Below are 23966 nucleotides of genomic sequence, written 5' to 3'. Positions count from 1 at the left end.
TTCCTATCAGCTGCTAGGAAAATTTAGAACTTCTTTCTTCTCTACACAGGATTGAGCTGGGGATCTTAACAATGGAAAACACCTTCCAGTCCTTTCAACAGGTCAATAGGAAAAAAAAAAAAACATGGTATTTGATGGGTATTTGCATGATTTTTCTTTTTCCTCAATCCTGGGTGAAAACTCACATTTACATGTAACACCATAAAACAAAACATTTTAGGGCAAAATTTGTACAGGTCTTGTTGACTCCTCCCTCTTGCCCAGGGCTACAGAGGATCAGTAAATTGGTTATTCCAACCTCTTCCTTTCCCTTACTAGAAATCCAAGTAATTTATAAGGGCCCAATCCTTGTTTAATCAAAAGAGAGCATCTGGAGAGATTTACAAACAGGAAGAAAATTTATGTCCACAAAAGACATGAGTTTCCTGCCTGCAGTATAGCTTAAGGATGGTTTGTGCCAGACAAGTAGGAATCTTGATTCATGTTTAACTCAGCCAAATTATCCTTCTCTTAAAATTAAATAGCAATTCTTCTCCACAGAGGAAGATCTAACCACATCTGATTGCCTGACCAAAAGGTTTCTGTGTCATCTGGGAAATCTGCCATTCCCAGAGACCAGAAGGCAATTACTTTTTCATACGAAGATGTAGGTATAAGGTGGAGTGAGTCCATAAAGCACTCGTGAGTAATGGAATTGAAAAGCCATTTGTGCCATAACAGATAGAGAAATTAATGACTTGAGATGGTCTGTCCTTTCCATCTCTCTGTGTGAGGAATAATAAAGAGCTTTGCCTTACAGACCAGTGAAAACAACATGCTTCTGATTTGAATCATTTGTGACTCTAAGGAAATTCTGGACTAGATGTTCCTCTTCCCAATATCTGTATCTCATAAACCTCTCCAGAATCAGGTCCCATCCAGGACTTCAGGCTGAGAGAGATGCAGGCTTTCCTCAGGAGTCAGGAATAAAGCAACCCTCCAAGGCATCTTGACCCAAGAAGGGGAGGGAACAAGAAAGGGGATGCCATCCAGAAGCCTGAGTACAAATAGAAGCTGCCAATGTAGAGAGCCAGGCTCAGATGAAGAGCTCCATCAGCCTGCAGTCAAATCAACATGCCAAGCTAATGCCACTGCTGCACATTTCTTCCTGTTTTCAATGACTTAGACCTGTTGAGCTTAGATTCTGAAATTTCTCTTAATCAGTGTAATGACCATTTAAATGCAGATGCCTGTGGAATCTGTGGTCTGCAAGCTAAGAAAACCCTCTTTATAAAGAGAAGAAATGAGAACTTTCATCAGTGATATGAGTCCATTGGAACAACATGTTGACTTACCTTGTGAAATATAGTTGCTGTGAGTTTTGAAATGAAAAACAAAGTATTATTTATTCATTTTCAGAGATTTAAATTACAATAACCTTGATGAATTCCCCACTGCAATCAGGACCCTCTCCAACCTTAAAGAACTGTGAGTATTTGGGAAAATTTTAGTAGAAGAATTTTGTTCATCGTGAATTTATTTTTAAAATATACATGATTCTTGTACATAATATGACTTCCTGGAAAATTTTTGAAGTTTATGTAAATAGTGGTTAAGTATACTGGAAATATAGTTTCATTGATTCCTATTGCCTGCAGATATTGAATTTTTAAATTTATGATAGGTTTCTCATATATTTATATAAGAAATATATGCCAAGCCCTACTCTTTTTTCTTTTCCTAAGCCATACATATTTACATACATTCAATATAGTATATTGTATTATAGCATATAATATAATATATATTGTAAATTTGTAGTAGAGCTATAATAGAATGCAGTTATTTGCTGAGCATTTCTAAGAATCCAAACAGTTCTAGGTTGCATGAGTATAAAACTGAATATATAAAATAGCATATGTCTTGTATAATGCTAGGTGCTTTCCCATACATTTCATTATATACATTTTTTCCTTAAATGCTGCATGAACTTCATCTCATTTGAAAAACAGTTTTATGAAAAGAAAGCTAACTTTCAGTCATTAGAAGATATATATATATATATATATATATATATATATATATATATATATATATATGCTTTTAGATGATAGAAAATCAACTTTTCTTCATACCTAAAAAGATGAATAGCTTATATAAATAATATTCTAAGCAAATGTAGAACCTTATTATCCTGGCAGTGAGAAATGAGATACACAGTCAGAGAAGGTAGATAGGAGCTTATTTATAAGAAACAGCCAAAAAAAGAAAGAAAGAAAAATGAAAAGAAACAGCCCTCAGCAGTTGCCTCAGGAAACCCCATGTGCAGCTCAGCTAGGCAGCCTTGCCTGTACTGCCACTCACCTCTGACCAGCACAGGCCCGTGAAGACCCAGAGATCACTGACTCTGTCCCTCTGCCATGCAGGGAACCTTAGCACCCATAGATGAGAAGCCATTTTTATTTATTACAAACTCACTGAGCCGGGGCACCTTTCTTCAGGTCAGGAAATTTTGTCCTCATAAGAAGATTACTTAAATCTCTACTTCACTGCAGCTTAAGTCAATTTTCTCTTCTCCTAGCTTCAAATGGGGTCAGGAGGAGTGATCCTAATCCTCTCTCCAAAGATAGTTCCCACTCCTCAGGCTGCTATACAATGGCACTCTATTTGGATATTAACAGGTGGATTTTCTTTTTATAATATGAGCTTGTAAGTTTCCATTAAAAAAAAAAAAGTTTTTTCAGAATCTCTCTTCCTCTTTCAAGACAAGGCACATGATTTCTTTTTCTCCTAAAGAATAAATGAGTGTCCATAAGTTTCAAGCCTCAGAAAGGAGTTTAAGTTTGTCCTCTGGCTATTGAAAGTGATGATTATTACCATGGTGGGGGTGAGGGGAGCTATTAAATAATTTTGCCCCACACATGATTTTCTATAAGTTGTTTTTTTTCCCCTCTTTTTCTAGAGGATTTCATAGCAACAATATCAGGTCAATACCTGAGAAGGCATTTGTAGGCAACCCTTCTCTTATTACAATGTAAGTAACCATGGTGCTTTTGGGTTTGTCCATATTGAAATGTAGTATATATAGTACTTTTAAATATGATGTACTGTCCTTTGTTTGCCTGTGTTTTGTCTCAGCTGATGTAATAATCTATACAGAAAAGTGTATCTGGAGACGTCTTGTCAGGTTTCAGCTGAATACTGAAATAACAATTTTTTTTTAAGATCTATGATATACATTGCATTTTGCTTGGATGCTTCTCTTGCCTATCACATCTCACGATCTTATAATTGCTTTTGGATATCTCTTTTTTCTAAGGAATGAATCTGATCTTTACTGCATCATTGTTAAGGCCACATAGTCATCCAGGACTTCAACCCAAGCATACTAGAAATATAAATTATCATATGCACCACCATTTGACCCAGTTATGCTATTCCTTGGTATATACCCAAATCAGCATACTACAGTGACTCAGCCACATCAATATTTGTAGCAGCTTAATTAACAATAGCAAAGCTATGGAACCAACCTAGGTGCCCTTCAACAGATGAATGGATAAAGAAAAATGTGGTATATATACACAATGGAATATTACTCAGCCACAGAAAGAATTAAATTATGGCATTTTCTGGTAAATGGATGAACCTGGAGACTATCATGCTAAGTGAAATAAGCCAGTCCCCCCCAAAAAAAGGCTGAATGTTCTAATATGTAGATGCTAACACACAATATAAAGGTTGGGGGTAATAGAAGTTCATTGGATTAGAAAAAGGGGAATAAAGGGAAGGAAGGGGAATGAGATTAGGAGAGGCAGTAGAATGAACTGGACATAACTTTTCCTATGCTCATATATGAATACATAACCATTGAAACTCCACATTATATACAACCACAAGATTGGAATCCAAATTAGATTAAGTCATACTCCATGTATGTATAATATTTCAAAATACACTCTACTGTCATGTGTATCTAAAAGAACAAATTTTAAAAATTAAAAAAAGAAATATTTAACCTTAAAAAAATAAAGAATAAATAAATTATCATATGAAAATGGGACTTGGCAAGCAGTAGACTCCAACCTAAGTTGGTGTGGGATGGAAGGGCAATGTTTTATGCTAAGTCTACTCATTATCAAGCCCAAGCATTGACTCACAGAACAACAAAGATGTAATTCTAGAAAGGTGCATATGTTCTAGAAAGGTGTGTATAAAGATTTATATGCTGTACAAGAATAAAATAAGGTTACAATTACAAAGCATAACTAGTTTTATGCTTCACATTTAGCACAGACAATTGATTACATATAGGAAGATGAAAATATACTAGTATATTATTAGACTAGAACTATAAAGAGATATTAGACTAGAAATATAAAGAGATAACCAAAATTAGACTACTCTTAGTTAAAAGACACCTGTCCAAGCATGTTTGGGGCATGGTATTGGCCCAGGGTCATTGGTGAGGAATCTCAAACACAGAAAAGGAAGGACAACTGTTGAACATAGACTCTAGGGGCACTTCTTGGCAGATGTTCATCCTGAGCCAACTAGATCAAGAGGCTTTCTGGAACCATGTGGCATTTGTCACAAGTGATCTGGAGCCCCAATTAACCCTGACAACTGGAAAAAATATTTTGAACTAACAAACAAAACAAAGCATTCATCATCTCTGAAATGTTCTGGCAATATCTGGGTAAGCTAAGGGTTTTAAATTGTATTGACCAATAAACATTAGTCCTCATTAGAGGGTATTTACATATTAAGAGGTTGGCAAATTGCATTGCCTTTGCTCCACTTTCCTTGAAAGCCAGAAGTTTTTAATCACTCTTTTGATATGCTAATAGCTCCTGAGGAGGACTAACAGCCTCTGTAGTTATTAGAGCTCCAAGCCATTATTTGATGGTTGTGGCCACTTTCTCCCTGAAACTTTGCTCTCCTTGCTCCCACATCCTTTTCCACCTCCTGTCACAACCAGCCCCTTTGGTCTCCCCCATCTCTGTGCATGCTTCCCATGTCCTGTCCTCACTGCCACCTCTGCAGTTACAATCCTACCACACCTCTTCTTCATGCCTGCCCAGGGAACTCACATTTGTACATGTATATAAACACAGTTATATCTACATAGCATAAAGTATAATCAAAAGCCAATGTGACATTACCAGGAAAATTCCATTTTTAAATCATAAAGCGTATATTCGAGCTCTACTCTTTCTCTTACTGATTGCCTAATCTCAAGAGAAAAGAAGAGGTTAGAGGGGCTGGGGATGTGGCTCAAGCGGTAGCGCGCTAGCCTGGCATGTGTGCGGCCCGGGTTCGATCCTCAGCACCACATACAAACAAAGATGTTGTGTCCGCCGAAAACTAAAAAATAAATATTAAAATTCTCTCTCTCTCTCTCTCTCTCTCTCTCTCTCTCTCTTAAAAAACAGTATTTAAAAAAAAAAAAAAAAAAAAAAAGAAGAGGTTAGAGGGTAGAACACAAGAGGACCAAGGTATTAGGTAACAACTGTAGCCCAGGTACTTTGCCAGACACTAAACAAACATTGGCTCTTTTAATTCTTAACACAAAGCATATGGCTAATGTATCATTGTTTAACAAATTAGAAAATTGAGGATCTAGGAGGTAATGAGCTTTCTGAGGTCTCTGAGCCTCAATTCTCTCCTCCAAAATGAAGAAAATAATATGTATGCCATGGATCAAAGTTGCTGCATGGCTCAGTTGATGTGTGCCTATATGGAAATGCTTTGTCAAGTGGAAAGTAATATGCTATTATTTATTTGTTTTATCCCAACTGATTCCAAAATCTTGTAAGGCAGGAACATTTTGCCATGCCTCTTTAAAAATCCACCATCTAGAATAATGCTTACAGGCATAGTGGATACCCAATGACAGCTTCTTTAATAGATCAGTCTTCCAATTCCCATATTGCCTACCCTCATGCTTTGAACATAGCAGACATCAATAAATATTTGTTGAATTTAATTGAATTAACAAGCTGTCTCAGCTAAGTATATGGGGCTCCATTGACCAGGCAATTCAAATATATTTCAAATAACATTGAAAATATCTGTAAAATTATTTTTTAAGTTCTAATAATATTTCACCTTTTTTAAAAATATTATTTTCTAGTTTTATTTGGACACAATACCTTTATTTTAATGTGGTGCTGAGTATAGAACCCAGGGCCTCGTATGTGTTCTACTGCTGAGCCACAACCTCAATCCCAATATCTCACCTTTTAAAGTGATAATTAACTTGAGAAAACTCTAATGTTGAGAAAAACCCCATTTTCTCTTAAGTAATTTAGAGAGTCTTGTGTTATGATGATATTTAACCCACAGATAGAACCTTCAGTGGATATAGATATATAAACATTTTTCTTTAATGGTACAATTACCAATACTTTGAATTACCTTTTTGCCACTAAAATGTTGGTGCTATACAGGTATTGGAGGCTGAGAAAGTTTTTAAGTACAGTTACAGTCAGTTCACTTGCTTTTTTGCTTAATAACTATCATTTATAACTGCCTTGCTGTCAGAAATTTTAAATTTGATATAATGTGGATTTCTTACCAAAAGTCTCTAATGTAAGTCAAAACACTTTTGAGGTTTTCCTGGAATCAAATAATCAGGAATGTTATGTAATATAGTATAATTAGAATTACATAAATACATGTACTTGTTGAAATTTCAAACATATTCATTTCGAACAGATATTCTAAGACATTGGTGTTTGCATTTTTTTTTTTTAGACATTTCTATGACAACCCCATCCAATTTGTTGGGAGATCTGCTTTTCAACATTTGCCTGAACTAAGAACACTGTAAGCATCTGTTTCTGTTTTTTGTTTTGTTTTTGTTTTTGTTGTTTTGTTTTGTTTTTGTTTTTATAGTACTGATCTTGAATCCAGAACCTCATGCATGCTAAACTGAACTATATCCCCAGCCCCAAGTACCTGTTTCTCTTCTGTCTTCAAGAATTTCTGTGAAGACCAAATGAGTATTATAGGTTGAAGTGCTTTGAAAATGACAATAAGAACTGCCCCTTTCTGGAATCTTCTCCCAGTAACACTTACATATTTCTCTTTCTAGGACTTTGAATGGTGCCTCACAAATAACTGAATTTCCTGATTTAACTGGAACTGCCAACCTGGAAAGTCTGTAAGTACTTGAGTAGGCTCTTAACTTTGGCCAGAACATACACTGACCTTATGCCTGATCAGCCTTAACATCAGTGAATCAAAACATGTCATTGTGTGATATGTGAATGTCTGGTTTGTGTTTTAACAGGACTTTAACTGGAGCACAGATCTCATCTCTTCCTCAAACCGTCTGTGATCAGTTACCTAATCTCCAAGTGCTGTGCGTATCAGTAAGGCGATAACATTGTGTAAATAGACAACTTCCATTTAGGAGTAAAATGGCAGCCATTATTTTAATAATCCTTTAAAAGGGGAGAAAGTTATTTCCTTGCAGGTCTCTAGGAGGTCAGTCCTCCTCCGTTGGCTGCTTTGGTCCAGGCTCTCTACCATGACCCAGTAACCATGGCCTTGTGCCCTTTGTTTCCAAGTGCTGACAGTCATCTAGGAGAGTTCCAGTTGGCACGTGTTCCTTTCAGAAAATGGATATAAACAAGCCAAAATTACTTCATTTCCTCCTCTAAAGGTTTTGCAGAGCAGAACAAAATAGTGTAATGGATCAACAGCCCAAGCTGAATGCCAAAATATAAAACTAAGTTTTCAAACTGGCATAAACCTTGGTAAAGGTGACCAAACATTCTTCTCGTAGTTGGGGGTACCATGTTCTAATGTTTCACCTAATCGTTAAACAGCTTGCTTATGTTATTCTATTGACTTGGGACTTTTCCCACTTCCTTTTCTATGTTTTATGAAAATTGAGTTATAGGGACTTGAAGAACCTGGTTTTGACCTTCTACTTTCTGCCTTCTCCCTCAGCCCCCCTCAACTCTACTACCTTCCTCCTAAGCATTTTTGGGCCTTAGTAGAGGAGCCCTTGGTCCCTTGCCATGCCTCTGCTCTCACATAGTAGACACCTATCATGGTTCAATGCCTGTAATTCCACCACAGGCTTTACTTAGCAGCAGAACAACACACAGCACTATATTTGCTAGGTAGAAGAATGGGAATATCTGCCACATGATTCAAAACTTGTCAACAGGATTTCTGCAGAGAGCATTGTGGTTTGAAGCTTCCTCTTTCTTGTAAGTGCCAGGTTTGCAGACAAAAGGTGTGGTAGAGTCTGTCTCAAAGAGAGCTTGTTGCTGTGCTAAAGATACTATCTCTATTTTCTTGGTAAAAAGTTTTAAAACCTCTGTCTAGCCTAAGAATATGGGACAAAGAGTAACTGTTAAGTTCCCACCCACTGGGCATGAAGTTCAAAGAATTTCCAGACTCAGGGCCCAGAGATTGTTAGGCATGAGCCCCTCTGCTTAAATAAACCTGCTTCCTGAAAAATCCTCAGGTCCAGCCTCATCTGTCCTGCATTAACTGTAGATACCCCAGTTGCTCAGTGATCTGGTGGTACAGTAACACCACATGGTAGGCTTGGAATCAGGCACCTGTGTCTGAAGGAAGGGAGACAGAGCAAGTCTCCCCTTCTTTATGCCTTATGAGGTGTAGCTCCAGATGAGAAAACTGAGAATTAGGAATGTCAGAGTTATTGCAAAGTCACATTACAAGAAAATAACAGAGTTTGAATTCAAATAGTCAGTTTGAATAAATAGGAGAAAGTGTCTATCCAGCAAGTAGTAGAAGTTTGGGAGGCAATGTTAAATTCTGCTTGTGAAACTCTGAATAGATATAATTAACAACATTTCTTGAGGAATCTGGATCAATAACCTGATTAATATTTCACATAATGTAACTGAAAGGAAGGGAGCTGGTGTTCAAATTACATCTGTTTCCTCTATGTCACATAGTGAATGTTAAACTGCCAGGTACAGAAGAGTAGAAATAAAGGCCAACTGGCAAACTCATTAAGAGCAAAGACTCCTGAACCTATTTTTCTGAAATATTTTTTGAAAGACCCCAAAGAACCCAAATACATTAATACAATATCTTGTTTTCAAAGCACTTCAACTTGTAATGTCATTTGCCCATTACGACACCCCTGAAAGATCAGCAAAGCAGGTGTCTTCCTATTTAAGGAGAGAACTGAGAAAGACACCAATGCAGATTAACCAAGTTGAATTAATAGAAGTGGAGACTAGAACCAGGTCTGTGGCCTTTATATAGGATATTTTATGTACTTGAAAGTATGTCTGAGACAGACCCTCCTTTGGTTGTAATGTCCACTGAGTACCTGTGACGTGAGGAAATTTCACTGTATATGTGTTGTTTTGCCTCCAAGTTCCTTCACCCTCTTGGGAATTGTTTGACCCACACTTCAGGCTATATGTGACTTTCCCCACTTACTAGCTGGTAATCTTAGGTAAATCATTTCATTATTATATGTCGATAATCATAGTATCTCCTTCATAATAGATAATCCAAGTAAAGCTATAAACATGGTACCTTTATATAAAAAGTGCGTAATCAATGTTAGCTATGAAAACTATCAAGTAGAAGGTAGAAAGCAATGCTATGGCTTTATATGGAAGATTTTATGTACCTTCTACTAAAATGTATACAAGAAAGGTTTGGCCCCTTTTGCAGCCTATACAGATGAGTAAACCAAATTATCATCATCTTTGATAATACATGTGTCCATTTTAATACATTCACTACTTTTCAAAAATACATACTACATTGTTAATCAGGTGTATTTTTGCATAGATGTGGAATTTTTTGTTTGCTTTGGTGTGTTTTGTTTGGAATTTGAGGGTCATCTTTCAAACTTCTAGTATGAACTACAAATATGCATCTGCAAACACCTTTATTCAAACTATTTATGTTTAATAACTGAATTCTATTCCTATCTAAACACCATTTCCTCAGAAAATGTAAGATAAAGTGATCCACTGTAAAAATAGAGAAATTTTAAAGTATCTTAGAAAACAGCATGAATTTTTTCAGCTGCTTACTGGTGATCTAGTTTTAAGAATTAGAATCAGGCAAGAAAATGTGTTAGTTGATTAGCTAATAACTTTTAAAACATGAGAAGTTTTTTAAAAATCTATCTATGTTACCAGTTTTTTTTTTAACTTTCTGCAAATTACCATGGCTTGTTTTAGATTAGCTATATTATACTATAAATATGTCCAGATGTTTTTGTTATTCTGTAATTTGTTGTGTTTTGGCTGAAGACTTTCTTAGATTTCCCTCCCCCACCTGTAGTGTTGATTTCAAAGTTAGCGCTGTTTTGAATTGTTGGGTTTTGTTTTTAAGTTCATTAGAAAACAATGATTTCTGTTAGCTATAGAGATATAAAGATTCTCAAAGACAGATTATTTAATTTGTACTCATTTCAGTAAAATAATAGCTAGAACATTGTAGATCATCACTAATGAAATATAAGTAAGTAAATTATTTAAATCAATTAAAGAATTAGAATATTTACATTTCTGTAAACATTGGAATCCATTACTTAATCCAATAATGCCTATGACTACCTGCTGCCTGGCAGGGCTGTGGAAGCTTCTAGGGTCAGCCTATGGTTGGGGGGATATAATATCTTGGAGAGAAAAGGGAGAGAGAGGCATGTTTCCTCACAATTAATGTATAACATGTTCTGTTTTTCAGAGATCTGTCTTACAACCTGTTAGAAGATCTACCCAGTTTTTCAGTCTGCCAAAAGCTTCAGAAAATGTACGTCTATGAGAGTCCCTAAGTTACCTGGCAAAAAAAAAGAGACCCAACTCAGGTTTACTATGTGGCTCACTGGCAAAACACGAAATGTATTTTTTCTTACATACATAAAGTGTGATCTTGTCAGCGACTAGACTTACTGGAAAACAGGCCATAATACTTTATGATGCTTTGTACTATAATATCAACACAGCATTTATTATACATCTGCTTTCCCGCCCTGCCCCCACACCCCACCTCTGTGAAGTTGTGAACTGGGGTTGTCTAAGCTTTGGAATTTTTCTTCTACAAGTAGAACCAAATGTATACATCAATGATTTGGTATTATTATTATTTTTTTTAATATGGGAGGACTTGGGTTTGTTGTTGTGTTTGTTTCATAACTGCCAGCTTTATAGGAGATGCCATATTTGTCATAGTTGAAGTGCCACAGATGCTACTTACGCATGAAACATTTTTGACCTAAGTAAATTATTTGAATCAATTAAAGAATTATAATATTTAATTACATCTCCTAAAAAAAATCAGCCCAATGCCTTTATAGTCAGACTTCACTTTCACCAAAACAATATTAACCATCTACCCTTTCACACTTGCAATTTTCTCTAAAAGCCTTGGAGTGATTAAGACAGAAAAATAAAGCAAATGTATCTTTCAAAAGGTAAAGATTTGACACTCCTGAAGACTTTCAAAGAACACAAGAAGAACTCTGAGGGCAGGGCCAGGAGAGGCATCCTCAAGTGTTTGTAAAGATGATGGCATGTCTGGAATATGGTTTTATATCTTCCCAAGGGACTGAGCTGTTTTGAAAGAGAGCAGCTTATTTAAGTGCATAATTGTAATTTTCATTTTTAAACAAAAAAAAAGTTACTTAATAGTCACAGGTAATCCCTCTGTAAAACTTTGTAATCTTTGAAACCTGTAACTTTGAAATCAGTCTTCGGAATTCTGTCATTTCAGTGACTTCCAACATAATGAAATCTATGAAATTAAAGTCAACACTTTTCAGCAATTGCCTGGCCTCCGATCTCTGTGAGTACCACCTCCCAGCACCCACCACAACACAGAGCACTTTCCTTCTCTTGGGGGCCATTCCCTAACATTTTCTCTTCATTCCATACTCACATTATTGGGTCTCGGTGCATATATTTGCTATGAAAAGGCAAATATTTTGCTTCTGATAACTTCCAGGAATAAATTCAAAAGTAATAAGTTTACAGTTCTGCTCTCTGCCAGTGAGCAGACATGCAACTTTGATGAAAAGATAAGGAACCAAGCTGTTGAAGAGCCTATACAATATGCTTCTGTTCAGCCTAGAATTGGCAGTTGGCACAAAAATGGGATGATCACACAATTATTCCTGCCTCATTTTCCTTCCTAGTTTAAGGTTCTATGTGTCTCAAAGTGCTTAAGGAGGTGATGGTAAAAAAAAAAAAAATGCAAAATTCAGGTCCTCAACTGCCTCATGAGTTAAAATCTCTGCTGTGGGGCCTGGGCATCTGCATTTTAACAAGACCCTTAAGGTTAGAGCATAACTGTCCAAAAAATACTTCCATTACTCAAGAAATTATAACTTATAATAATTTAATTCCATTTTATGATTGAAAACATTGCCTGTTTTTAAAATTAAGAAGTGGTATTATTTAAATTTTTACTTTAAAAAAGAGAAACAGATAATTTTATGAAATGACAGTTAAATTTTTTCTATCCTGAAATTGAATTCAACAAGATTTTTGATGAATGGTGATGATATTATAATGTTTAGAATGAAGTAGTATGTTTGTTAAAAACCTTTTCTTCCACTGACTTCTAAAGTTTTTCTTAGCTTTTGAGCAACTCTACTTTGGTAAAATACTATCACATCTTAAAACATTTTAAATTTACCTCATTTATTCACTTTCTTCTATCTCCCCCCACCAAAAAACAAAAACCTCTTGTGTGTTGCCCTTTTCTTACTTTTGCATTATGTCTACTTGTGTAGTTATTTTACTTGTGTGTGTGTGTGTGTGTGTGTGTGTACACACACACACATACACAATCTACTTTTATTACCTGTCCTATCCAGCAGGTTTGAGTTGTGGCTATTTTCAAAAGTCAGTTCTCCTTTAACAGGCTGACCTCTAAAGATACCAGAAGAATGTCACACAGACTCCAAAGGCTAAATTGGAGCCCCCCTGAATTCCTCTTTCCCTTAGACTTCACATCCTGTCACTTCCTAACTTTGCCAATTTCAATTTCTTCTCTCTCCACTCTTCCCACCAAGGCCTAGTGACTCATCAGGATCACCATCCTCCTCCTCCTCCTGTTTGCCACCACCCATTCATTCTCCAAAGAGATGTAAAAGCAATCTTTCTTACGTAGAAGTCCACAGCTTCCCTGCTTGGGACACCTTCTTGTTATTCCCCTGCCATCTTCAAGATCAAGACTCGATATCCCACCTCTCTCCAAAATCTGATTACAAACTCCTGGTTCTGCCTCTTCTGTCTCCCACACTTTCCCAGTCCCGTCACATTGGCTGCTGTTTCTCCTTCCCATTGACTGTTGGATTCCTCCCCACACTTCATTTGTCCCCTTGACATCCCACAAGACAGATGGTCTGTCTTTGAGCCCACTCCATTCTGATGCACTTTTGCACATTCTCTACTGTAGGACTTAACATTGGCATTGTCATCGGATGAACTATGCCCCACCTAAAACAAGAACTTTTTTGTCTTCTTTCTACAGGGTTTAGTGCAGTGGCTCTCTCATTTATTTACTTAAGAGTTCAAACATGAGAAAAGATCAGGGACTGCAGAGCCAGTAAGCTTGAGATTGAATCCAGCTTCTGAGATTACTTTGTGACTTTGAGCAACTGACTTTTCACATATATCTCCACTTCCTCATCAGTAATATAGGGATAATAATAGTATCTACCTTTTAGGGGTGTTGAAGGTTATGAGATAGCACATGTAAAGGTTATGAGATAGCACATATAAAAAATGTCGTAATTGTACTAGCACATAGTAAGTATGTAACAATGTTGTTATTATTAGAGTAAGTATATAGTCTTTCAGAGTATATCAGTGAAGATCCTGGCAGGAAACAGAATTCACCCCCAATAGTTCAAATAAAGGGTCACCTACATAGGTGCAGCAGTGAGCAAGCAAGGGTATTAGATCTGCAGAAACCAGCAGCATCACCAAGACCAGGGCTAAAGAGATACTGGGAGAAAATTGTGTTTCCAGAGCAAGAAAGAGTTTGATCATGGAGAGGCTTGCAGTGGTTGAGAACCTATGTAGATTCCAAAACAGGGAAGGAGCAGACCACAAGTGCCCTGACCTGGCCTCTCCCTACTGGGGTCCCCATTGGGAAATCAAACAGAGCAGGACAAGAGAGTGGAAGATGATGCCTTCAGGGCTGCTGCAGAGATTCCAGCATGTGCAGACTGGACAGAAAGCACCATTATTTGAACATCTAAATTTGTACTTCTTTACTTAAAACCCAATCAAATCACTATAAAGCCCCATGGCAGGATCAGTTTACATTCCAGATATTCTACTACGATGCGAAGCTCCCCAGGATGCCTATGCTCTTAATTCTGCCAAAAGACTTTAACAGATGGTGTTACTTACCTCAGTAGGTTTGCATTCCTGGAGCAGCTCAATGGAAGACAGTTGCCATTTGTAAGCTTTCCCACCCGCCATGCTTCTTACCTGCCATCTTCTGTTCTGAGATCAGTGCAAAGACTTCTGATTTCCTCCAAAAAAGGAAGAAAGTCCCCTTAAGGAACCTTTCAAATGGGAATGTGAATATTCTGAAATTACATTCATCCAGGGTAACTCAGGGGCCCAATGTTATATACATCTTCACCTGAGAAAAGTTGTCTTTGATCTTTCAATTTTTTCAAATGCCTATATCTTAGTTACCCTTACTTTTTAAACATTTTAAAAATAAAAATCTTAAATTCATAGTCCTTTTTTTAAAATATAGAATTTCTTATCTCTAATGACTTATAGACATTTTTATAAAAGAAATTATTTCAACTTAATTGTCTACATTTCACTCTGTATGTGGCAAGCGAATTTTATTTTCCCATAAACCATAGTTTTTCTTGGCTATCAAAGAATTTTAAGGCAGGGAGCTGGGGTGGTGGCTTAGTGGTGGGGTGCTTGCCTAGCATGTGTGAGGCACTGGGTTCGATTCTCAGAACCACATACAAATAAATAAAAATAAAATTCTATCAAAAACTAAAACACTAAAGTTTAATTTAAAAAAAAAGAATTTTAAGGCAAATATATATGTTTGCCCCTATTTTAGTCATATCCTAGGTAAGAATTGTCTTTTTATCAGAAGCCAGGCATGGTGACAAACATTTGCAATCACAGCCAACTTGGGAGGCTGAGGCAGAAGGATCCAAGTTCCAAGCCAGCAGTAGCAAGTTTGCCTAGAGTGTATGAGGCCCTGAGTTTGATCCCCAACACAACAGGATTTTTTTTTTTTCTTATCAGTATCCTTTCCTGGATGTTTTCTTATAAGCATCTTTTTATTTCAAGGTCTGACATATATAGGTGATATGCACAAATTTTAACTTGTGTTTCATTACATATCCAGAGACATTTTTAAAAATTTACTTGCTTGTAAGAAGAAGAACCTCAAAAGTTTGTCTCTTCCCACTCTCCTACCCCCACTCATTTTAGAAAAGCCCTAGTAAAATTTTACAGCCATTTTAAAGTCAACCTTTTAACAAGAAGAGAATAAAAACCCAAAATATCTACCTGAATGACTTGGCCTTGATTGCTTCAAACAAAGTTGATTTGAAGTTCTCTCTTTAGTCATTTTATATTATCAATGTCTTTATCTGAAGGACAGTTTGATGAGCTAATTGTGCTTGGTCTGTACAGAAATTAAATTTTGATAGAGAACTAAATGCATATGGTAAAACCTCACATGTTCTTTTTTTCATATGTAATCGTCTCTTTGGTCCTTTCTTGAAAAACAGGAATTTAGCTTGGAATAAAATTGCCATTATTCACCCCGATGCATTTTCTACTTTGCCATCACTAATAAAGCTGTGAGTATTTCATTACTTGTTTATGGCATGTCTTTTAATAAATGGGGACCATCTAGATAATAAAAAATTGATTTTGCTGAAGACATAATGTATTTTCCACCTACAGCTATGTCACAGTCAGGGAGGAGCTTCCCTGCTCCTACAGGGCCATATGGGCCCTTAAGTGGATAATTGAGATCTGAGTGACAGCTGGTTCTGATTATTCAGGTGAAGTCCATTTTTGCTGAGTAATCAGGTGGAACGGAAGAAGATGTCAATTCAGTTCTGAAGGGCTTCCTTTTTTATTGCTTGCCATCTTGACTAATGGAAAACCTTCCTGTGCACCCCCCTCTTTATTTTTCCCTCCTCTTCTTTCCATCTCTTGCTCCTTTCTCTCCCGTTTTCTTATCTACTAGGGAAATAAGAATTGTGTAGAACTTAGGATAAGATGGGAGGGAATAAAGCCCTGACTTTTTTTTTTTATCTCTACTTCCTATTAATTTTCAAATAAATGTAACAACTTCCCCCTTGATTTTAGATATCTCCATTTGGCAAAATGGAATCAAATGCAGAATGATTTGGATGCAGTTAAAACTTTTTCCCCTGCAATTCTGATTGCAAATAGAAAAGTTGTCAAGAGCTAAAACCAAAAACGGTTACTTTTACCATTAAGAGTAAAGACACACACACACCAAAAAAAGACTCAGGACTCTGCTTAGAAGTTTTTATTGAGCAGTTTAATCATCTTTAGAATGCTTTTTTAACCTAAACGTTTTATGCTAACACAAACTAAAAGCCAATTGTTGTTTGATGTTTTGCAGGGACCTATCGTCCAACCTCCTGTCGTCTTTTCCTGTAACTGGGTTACATGGTTTAACTCACTTAAAATTAACAGGAAATCATGCCTTACAGACCTTGATATCATCTGAAAACTTTCCAGAACTCAAGTGAGTTTGTCATTAAAACTAATAAGATACGTTTGTAGTCATGTGAAATAATAGACATGTTATAGTGGTTTTCTAAATTTATGAGGTCACAGGACACTTTTGAATTGCATTTCATGCTCTCAAGTCCCCCACCCCTGGACATGGTTAGAACAAGCCCTGAAGTGGGATGAAGGCATCCTTCTCAAAGATGCCTCCCAGAATTAGAGAGTTCATGGAAAGAGTTTGAAAATCATTGATCCATTGAACATAAACTAGGACAGATAATTAAATAACATTATAACATTATAGTACTCTGTTTACAAATTTTAATTGATCTAGCTTGTGTATATGTTATACTGAAATGTGCTAAATTAATATTTGGGGAAGTTGTGCACTTCAAAACCTGTTATGCTTATTAGCTGTAAAGAAGTATCTTGAAAGATTATATATGTATATATGTGTATACATACATATACATACATATGTTTTAAACACAATACTTTTTAATATATTTTCAATATCATTAAAATAATATAACGCCAAAAGTTAGTTTGTAAAATGGAAGAGAGAAAAAAATGTTAAAAAATGCCCCTCCAAACAACATTTTTATGTGTTTTTTCTTTCTAGACTTTGTTTCATTTATTTAATTATTAGACTCAAAATATGCATAGAGGGCTGGGGATGTGGCTCAAGTGGTAGCGTGCTCGCCTGGCATGCGTGCGGCCCGGGTTCGATCCTCAGCACCACATACAAACAGAGATGTTGTGTCCGCCAAAAACTAAGAAATAAATATTTTTAAAAATAAATAAATAAATAAATAAGGTTTAAAAAAAAAAAAACAAAATATGCATAGATATTTATATCAAGTTTTAGCTATTTAAATAATGTTACAACATAATGTTACCATAGTTTTCCTAGCATTTAAAAAAAATTTTGTATAGTTGTAGATAGACAGCATGCCTTTATTTGTTTAGTTTTTAGGATGAACCCAGTGCCTCACACATGCTAGGCAAGCGCTCTGCCACTGAGCGACAGCCCCAGCCCTTGCTAGCATTTTTTAAACCCTTTTATTATGGAAATTTCCTATCCTGTGAGTGATGGAAGTTGACTCACTCAGCTTCAGCAATTACCAACATTTCGTGGTGATAATTTTTATTAACTCCATTATTGTTATAAGTAGCACTGTAATGAACATCTTTATGCACAGAATTTATATTTGGATTATTTATTTAGGTTAAAATCCAAAGGTAGAATCATTTGGTAAAAAAAAAAAAAAAATGACAAACACTCCATTTAATGACCCATCTTTCAAGCTGTGTTTTTTGTCTTGTGCTTCTAAAGGATTATAGAAATGCCTTATGCTTACCAGTGCTGTGAATTTGGAGTGTGTGAGAACATCTATAAAATTCCTAATCAGTGGAATAAAGGTGACAACAGCAGTGTGGATGACCTTCATAAGAAAGATGCTGGGATGGTTCTGGTTCAAGGTAAATCCCGCTAGGTCAACAGTAATGAAATTGGGATCAGAAGGGTCGAGAAAAGTCATCAAACAGATCATCTGAACTCAGACCAGTCTTTAAGTAACCAACCCAGCAAGAATCAAGCCCCCTTTGAAAGACTTGCAGAGAAAGAGAAAGCTCCCTCTGGGTTTATTATAAAAGTTCATCTGTTCTGTTGGTGAATTCTTAACATTTATATTCATGGTTAGATCTTCCTTATCACGGGTTGTCCTCAGGGGTGATTACTGATATCGGTATTTCCATAAACTTTTAGAAAGGTACCATTCCTGTGGGGACTTTTTTCAACCTTGCTGCTGAGCTTTTGTCTCCAAAAGACAAAATCTATTTTTAGTCTTATGGCCTGGGGACATTCCTCTGTATTTTAACGGTAGGACTTAAGAATTCAGCTTCTTATCCAACCAATTCTAAATCATTCTCCCCACTCACCCCCCACACAGGTATCTGTCAGGAAAGTGGAGTGAGATAATGTCTGTGAGGCCCTTGGCTCTCCTTGAAGTAAGACGTTACTTAGACAGACAGCAATGCACCTCAACCACACCTGTGGTGATGGGGAGGCGCCTCAGGCAACACCTTCTCTTTTCCCTGCCAACCCTGCGAGTTTGCACAGGGTTTGAACAGAAGGACTGCTCATTCTTTAGGCCTTAATGATTTGTTGATTCCAAAGCAAGTGTGATTCAGTCTGTTTTAGGATTACCTTAACATTTCTCCCTGTGTGCGTATTGACTTAAGGAGCTGATATCTTGGCCTTTGGCGCATTTTATTTTTCTTCCCTCCCCCCTATTTTAGGCCATAGCATGAATCTTGCTCTGGTTCTTGCTTTGTTTTTGCTCTTTTTGCCTTACACATTCTAATTTTTACTACCTTCATGCATTTAAAAAATTAAAGTGCCTACCATGTGTCAGGCACTATACTAGACCCTGGAGGTACATAATAAACAAGAGAAATAAGGTCCTTCATAGAAATTATTTTCAAGAGCAGTAATTCTCAACTCTGGGCCCCCTGTTAGAATCACACAGAAGCTTTCTAAAAATACTGGTGCCCAAGTCCCACACAATACAATCAAATTCACATCTTTAGGAAAGTGTATTAGACTGTGAATCTCCTATTTCATGAATAGTTAAACCATGTACCAAGTAGTTACTTTTACTTGTTCTCTGTTACACAGAATCCCCCAAGGAAGATTGAAAATTATTGTCCCTGATTCTCCCTCTTGTGCTCAGAGAACACAGCCCAGAACCTGGGCACCATGGCTACTGTAGTGTCCCCTGCACTATATGGAGAAGCCAATAGTCGTCCTATAATTTAGGTTAGTAAGAATTAAGGCCAAGACCTCCAGGGAACAAGAACAGAATGAGAGTGCTTAGATGTTATAACCTAGAGTCTGGAGTCACTCTCCCTCACCCATGGAACACTACGTCATAGGAGCTTGAGTAGAACGTCCAACACAACTTTATAATAGACTTTCAAGAAAGCTAAAGCCCAGGGAAAGGCAGGTTGTCTTGCCTTCACTTCCCTTTGTGACAGATTATATCTGGAGGGCGACCCAAGATACTCTTTCCTGGAATTCAGTCCCTTGAAAGGAGATAGAACTAATCATTCCAGGTCTTCTTCCTGCAGATGAGCGTGACCTGGAAGATTTCCTGCTGGACTTTGAGGAAGACCTGAAAGCCCTTCATTCAGTGCAGTGTTCACCTTCTCCAGGTGAGAAGCATAGAAATGCCCAGCTGTAGCATCCACTATTGATTCTAATGCCATCAACACTGTGGCTACACTTCAGAACTAAATCCAGTCTACCTTGTGGCTCATCAGTGTCCCTCTTGGGGAACAAGGGTGTAAAATACTTATAAGTGTTCATTTCCTGGAATTGTTCTCCATTCAAAAATGGGAGTTTTGTAGGAAACTTATGATTCAGGTCATAGAAACTAAAGAATCAAGCATGTATTTAGAGGTATATGTTATTCTTAAACCAGTTCGCCTTTTAGCCTGAAATGGCTTGTTTTCTATAATCACTGACTTTTAAAAAGTGATTTAAATCTTCTCTTACATAAATAACCATTTGGTGAAAGCAAATAATGGTTTTTATAAATAAGTTTGGTGGTGTTGTTTTTTTTTCTCAAATAATTCACTTAATTGTCCTGTTTCCAGAAACAGATGAGCCAGTTGAAAAAAGACAACTGGCAATGGTTAATATTTTATTTTCAACAATTAGATCAAGTCTGTTCCCTGTGTTTGTCACCTTCCTGTATCAAAATAACTGAGATAATCAACTTAATAAGGGAAAATGTTTATTTTGACTCATAGTTTCAGACCATGGTTGCTTGGCCATATTGCTTTGGGTCTTTTGCAGCACAGTATATCATGGCAGTAGCACATGGAGAAGGAAGCTGTTCATCTCATGGGAGCAGGGAAGGAAAGAAACAGGAAAAATAGGGGCCAGGGTCCCAATATTCCTTTCAAGGCCACGCCCCAAATGACCTAACTTCCTTTCACTAGGCCTCACCTCTTAAAGTTTCTACCCCTTCCCAACAGGGCCACAAACTGGGGACCAAGCCTTCACTACATGGGCCTTTGGGGACCATTCAAGATCCAAACTATACCATTACCTAACAACAAATGTCAATCTAAAACTAAGATGAGACTTTCATGAAATGTGTATTCATACTCCCCATACTTGATATCCTAATGTTATGAAGTATTTCCCTAGGATTCTCATTTTCTTCCTGTAGAAACCTTACTGAAGCATTCTGAAAAATATGAAAAGAGCAGGCTATATAGCTTTTCACCTGGTCCCAACACTGCTATATTTTGGAGACCTTTAATCAAGTGACTGAAGGCCCCATTTTCATTCTCTATGTACATGAGTACCTGGTGTGATCAGTCAGGGCGGCAGAAACTCCAAGGTGATCCCAACAGTGGTTTGCGAAAGTGGAGCATGCCATGCAGTACTGTGAGTTATGATGACTGTTACTGGCCTTTATCTCTTGCTGTCCTAATAAGAGAAACAAAAGGACAATTTGGTAAGAGTTGTCAACTCTAATTTGAAACACAGCCTTTTTCTTCCTTGAACTTTCAGGCCCTTTCAAGCCCTGTGAACACCTGTTCGGTAGCTGGCTGATCAGAATCGGAGTGTGGATCATAGTAGTTCTGGCGATTTCTTGCAACACCTTGGTGATTTCAACAGTGTTCAGATCCCCTCTGTACATTTCCTCCATAAAACTGTTGATTGGGGTCATTGCAGTGATGAACATGCTCATGGGTGTCTCCAGCACTGTGCTGGCTGCCATAGATGCATTCACTTTTGGCAGCTTTGCGCAGCACGGTGCATGGTGGGAGAATGGGGTCGGTTGCCAAATCATTGGGTTTTTGTCCATTTTTGCTTCGGAATCATCTGTTTTCCTGCTTACTCTGGCAGCCCTGGAGCGTGGGTTTTCTGTGAAGTGTTCTGTAAGATTTGAAATGAAAACTCCTTTTTCTAGCCTGAAAGCAATTATTTTGCTCTGTGCCCTGCTGGCCCTGACCATCGCCACAGTTCCCCTGCTGGGTGGCAGTGAGTACAGTGCCTCCCCTCTCTGCCTGCCCCTTCCCTTTGGGGAACCCAGCACCACTGGCTACATGGTGGCTCTTGTCTTGCTCAACTCCCTTTGCTTCCTCATAATGACCATTGCCTACACCAAGCTCTACTGCAACTTGGAGAAGGGAGACCTGGAGAATATCTGGGACTGTTCCATGGTGAAACACATTGCTCTGTTGCTCTTCACCAACTGTATCCTTTACTGCCCGGTGGCTTTCTTATCCTTCTCCTCTTTGCTGAACCTCACATTTATCAGTCCTGAAGTAATTAAATTTATCCTTCTAGTGATTGTCCCACTTCCTGCCTGTCTCAATCCCCTTCTTTACATCCTCTTCAATCCCCACTTTAAGGAGGATCTGGGGAGCCTGGGAAAGCAAACCCACCTCTGGACAAGATCAAAACACCCAAGCTTGATATCTGTTAACTCAGATGATGCTGAGAAACAGTCCTGTGACTCAACCCAAGCCTTGGTAACCTTCACCAGCGCCAGCATAGCCTACGACCTGCCTTCCAATTCTGTGTCATCGCCAGCTTATACAGTGACGGAAAGCTGTCATCTTTCATCTGTAGCATTTGTCCCATGTCTCTAATTAATATGTAAGGAAAAGTTTTTCAAAAGATGGGAACTTGAAAATGTGAGATTGAGGACATCAGAGCAGTAGCTAAGAAGACTGGGGTGAAACTGGGTTTAAAAACCAAAAAATAAAATAAAATAACCTCTCAGTGTGATAAAACTGATACCTATTGATACTTGAGAGTGAAATACAAATCTAAATGCTGCTTGTATGTTGTTGAGCTTAGATCAGTCACATTACTGATATTGACCCAGATCAAAAAATCAAATTGAAATGCTCTTTAATAAAAGAGTCTCCATGATTTTGCATTCTCTTTAAACTCACCAATATGAGCTCAGTGGAGAAGACTCACTTGCTTACAAAATGGGTTTATTTAAACTCCCAAATCTCTTAAAATACGTTTGAAAGTATTGGGAAAGTGAAGGTTTGAAATGGCTTACATTACTTATAAAAGACTATGGCCCACAGGATTTCATTTTAATGACTATATGAAGATGCTTTAGTCTGCCTTTGCCTTTCCTCAGAGAAGATCCTTCTCAGTCACCAGTTCTGGATAATATAAGGCAGTATTAAGTCATCTATAGTCACATCATTTTTACAAATACTGGGTTTTAGGACTCAGCACTCTATGGTTTTATGGAATAAAACTGATTACAGGGGCTGGGGCTATAGCTCAGTTGGTAGAGTGATTGCCTTGCATGCACGAGGCCCTGGGTTCAATCCCCAGAATTAAAAAAAAAAAAAAAAAGAAAAGAAACCCACAACTGATTATAAATATTTTGAAAGGCAAATTAACTGAAATTATTAAATGATTCCAAGGCAATCATGTATAGGCAAAGCTGTCTTGTCTAATTCATTTTAAGTCCTTGGTGTCCAAAGCTCAGAAAGGAAGTCCATTGCAGGCAGTGAACATATCTAGAAAAGATAGCAAGCATGTGGGATTTTTTTTTTTTTAATTTCTGATTGAGTGCACATTTTTTGTAAAAGACTTTATCATTGATTCAATGGATGTGCACCTTAAGATAAGATCAAGTGCATACATAACAAAAATTAAGTCCACCCATAAAACTTCTCATGCATGTATTTCTAGTCCCTCTGGCCACAATTTGGACAATGCCTTGGACTCAATAGAGACTTGGTAATATTTTATCTTGTTTATTTACCTTGGTTTTAGCTACATTCTCTCTGGATCAACCACTTGATGTGAGGAACATTACTCCTCTGATTATTCCATATTAATACATGTGTTAGATATTATAAGAGACAAATTATTAAATATGAAGAGTCAAAGGATTAAGTCTTAACTTCTATTATCCTACATTAGTTTCATTATACCCAAACCAAAAAGCTATTAGGTAGATTTATTTTTATATAAGCATGTTTATTTTGATCAGATGTTTTAACTTGGAATTTAAAAAAATACATTTATGAGATGTTTTATAAGATGTGTAAATATAGAACTGTATTTATTACAGTAAAGAGTCAGTGACATTAAAGACCATGATAATAAACCATGTACAGTGGCATAGCCTTCCATATATATTGTTTCTCTGTCCATTTTCTTTAAATTCATCAACTGTAATATATGTAAAT

General features: G+C 37.1%; 1 protein-coding gene across 3 annotated transcripts in view; it reads left to right on the top strand.

Moving 5' to 3' along the window:
• The window catches only part of Lgr5 (leucine rich repeat containing G protein-coupled receptor 5), a 122908-nt gene extending 100198 nt beyond the window's left edge, over positions 1 to 22710 (top strand). For 2 of the 3 annotated variants that reach the window (XM_027923212.2, XM_027923100.2), the window contains 12 exons: positions 1399 to 1467; positions 2942 to 3013; positions 6739 to 6810; positions 7079 to 7147; positions 7277 to 7348; positions 10687 to 10752; positions 11713 to 11784; positions 15731 to 15802; positions 16603 to 16728; positions 18049 to 18194; positions 19845 to 19928; positions 21301 to 22710. In XM_027923212.2, coding sequence (XP_027779013.2) covers positions 1399 to 1467; positions 2942 to 3013; positions 6739 to 6810; positions 7079 to 7147; positions 7277 to 7348; positions 10687 to 10752; positions 11713 to 11784; positions 15731 to 15802; positions 16603 to 16728; positions 18049 to 18194; positions 19845 to 19928; positions 21301 to 22388 — 2008 coding nt within the window. In that variant the 3' untranslated portion in view covers positions 22389 to 22710. The remainder of the gene's footprint in view (positions 1 to 1398; positions 1468 to 2941; positions 3014 to 6738; positions 6811 to 7078; positions 7148 to 7276; positions 7349 to 10686; positions 10753 to 11712; positions 11785 to 15730; positions 15803 to 16602; positions 16729 to 18048; positions 18195 to 19844; positions 19929 to 21300) is intronic. The other variant, XM_027923159.2, reaches the window with a different exon arrangement.
• Positions 22711 to 23966: the final 1256 nt, after the last annotated feature.

The sequence above is a fragment of the Marmota flaviventris genome, chromosome 3 (genome assembly GCF_047511675.1).
Source record: "Marmota flaviventris isolate mMarFla1 chromosome 3, mMarFla1.hap1, whole genome shotgun sequence".
In the NCBI taxonomy this organism is placed as follows: domain Eukaryota; kingdom Metazoa; phylum Chordata; class Mammalia; order Rodentia; family Sciuridae; genus Marmota; species Marmota flaviventris.
The sequence above is the reverse complement of the archived record's forward strand: the minus strand, read 5'-3'. Positions and strand labels throughout refer to the sequence as shown.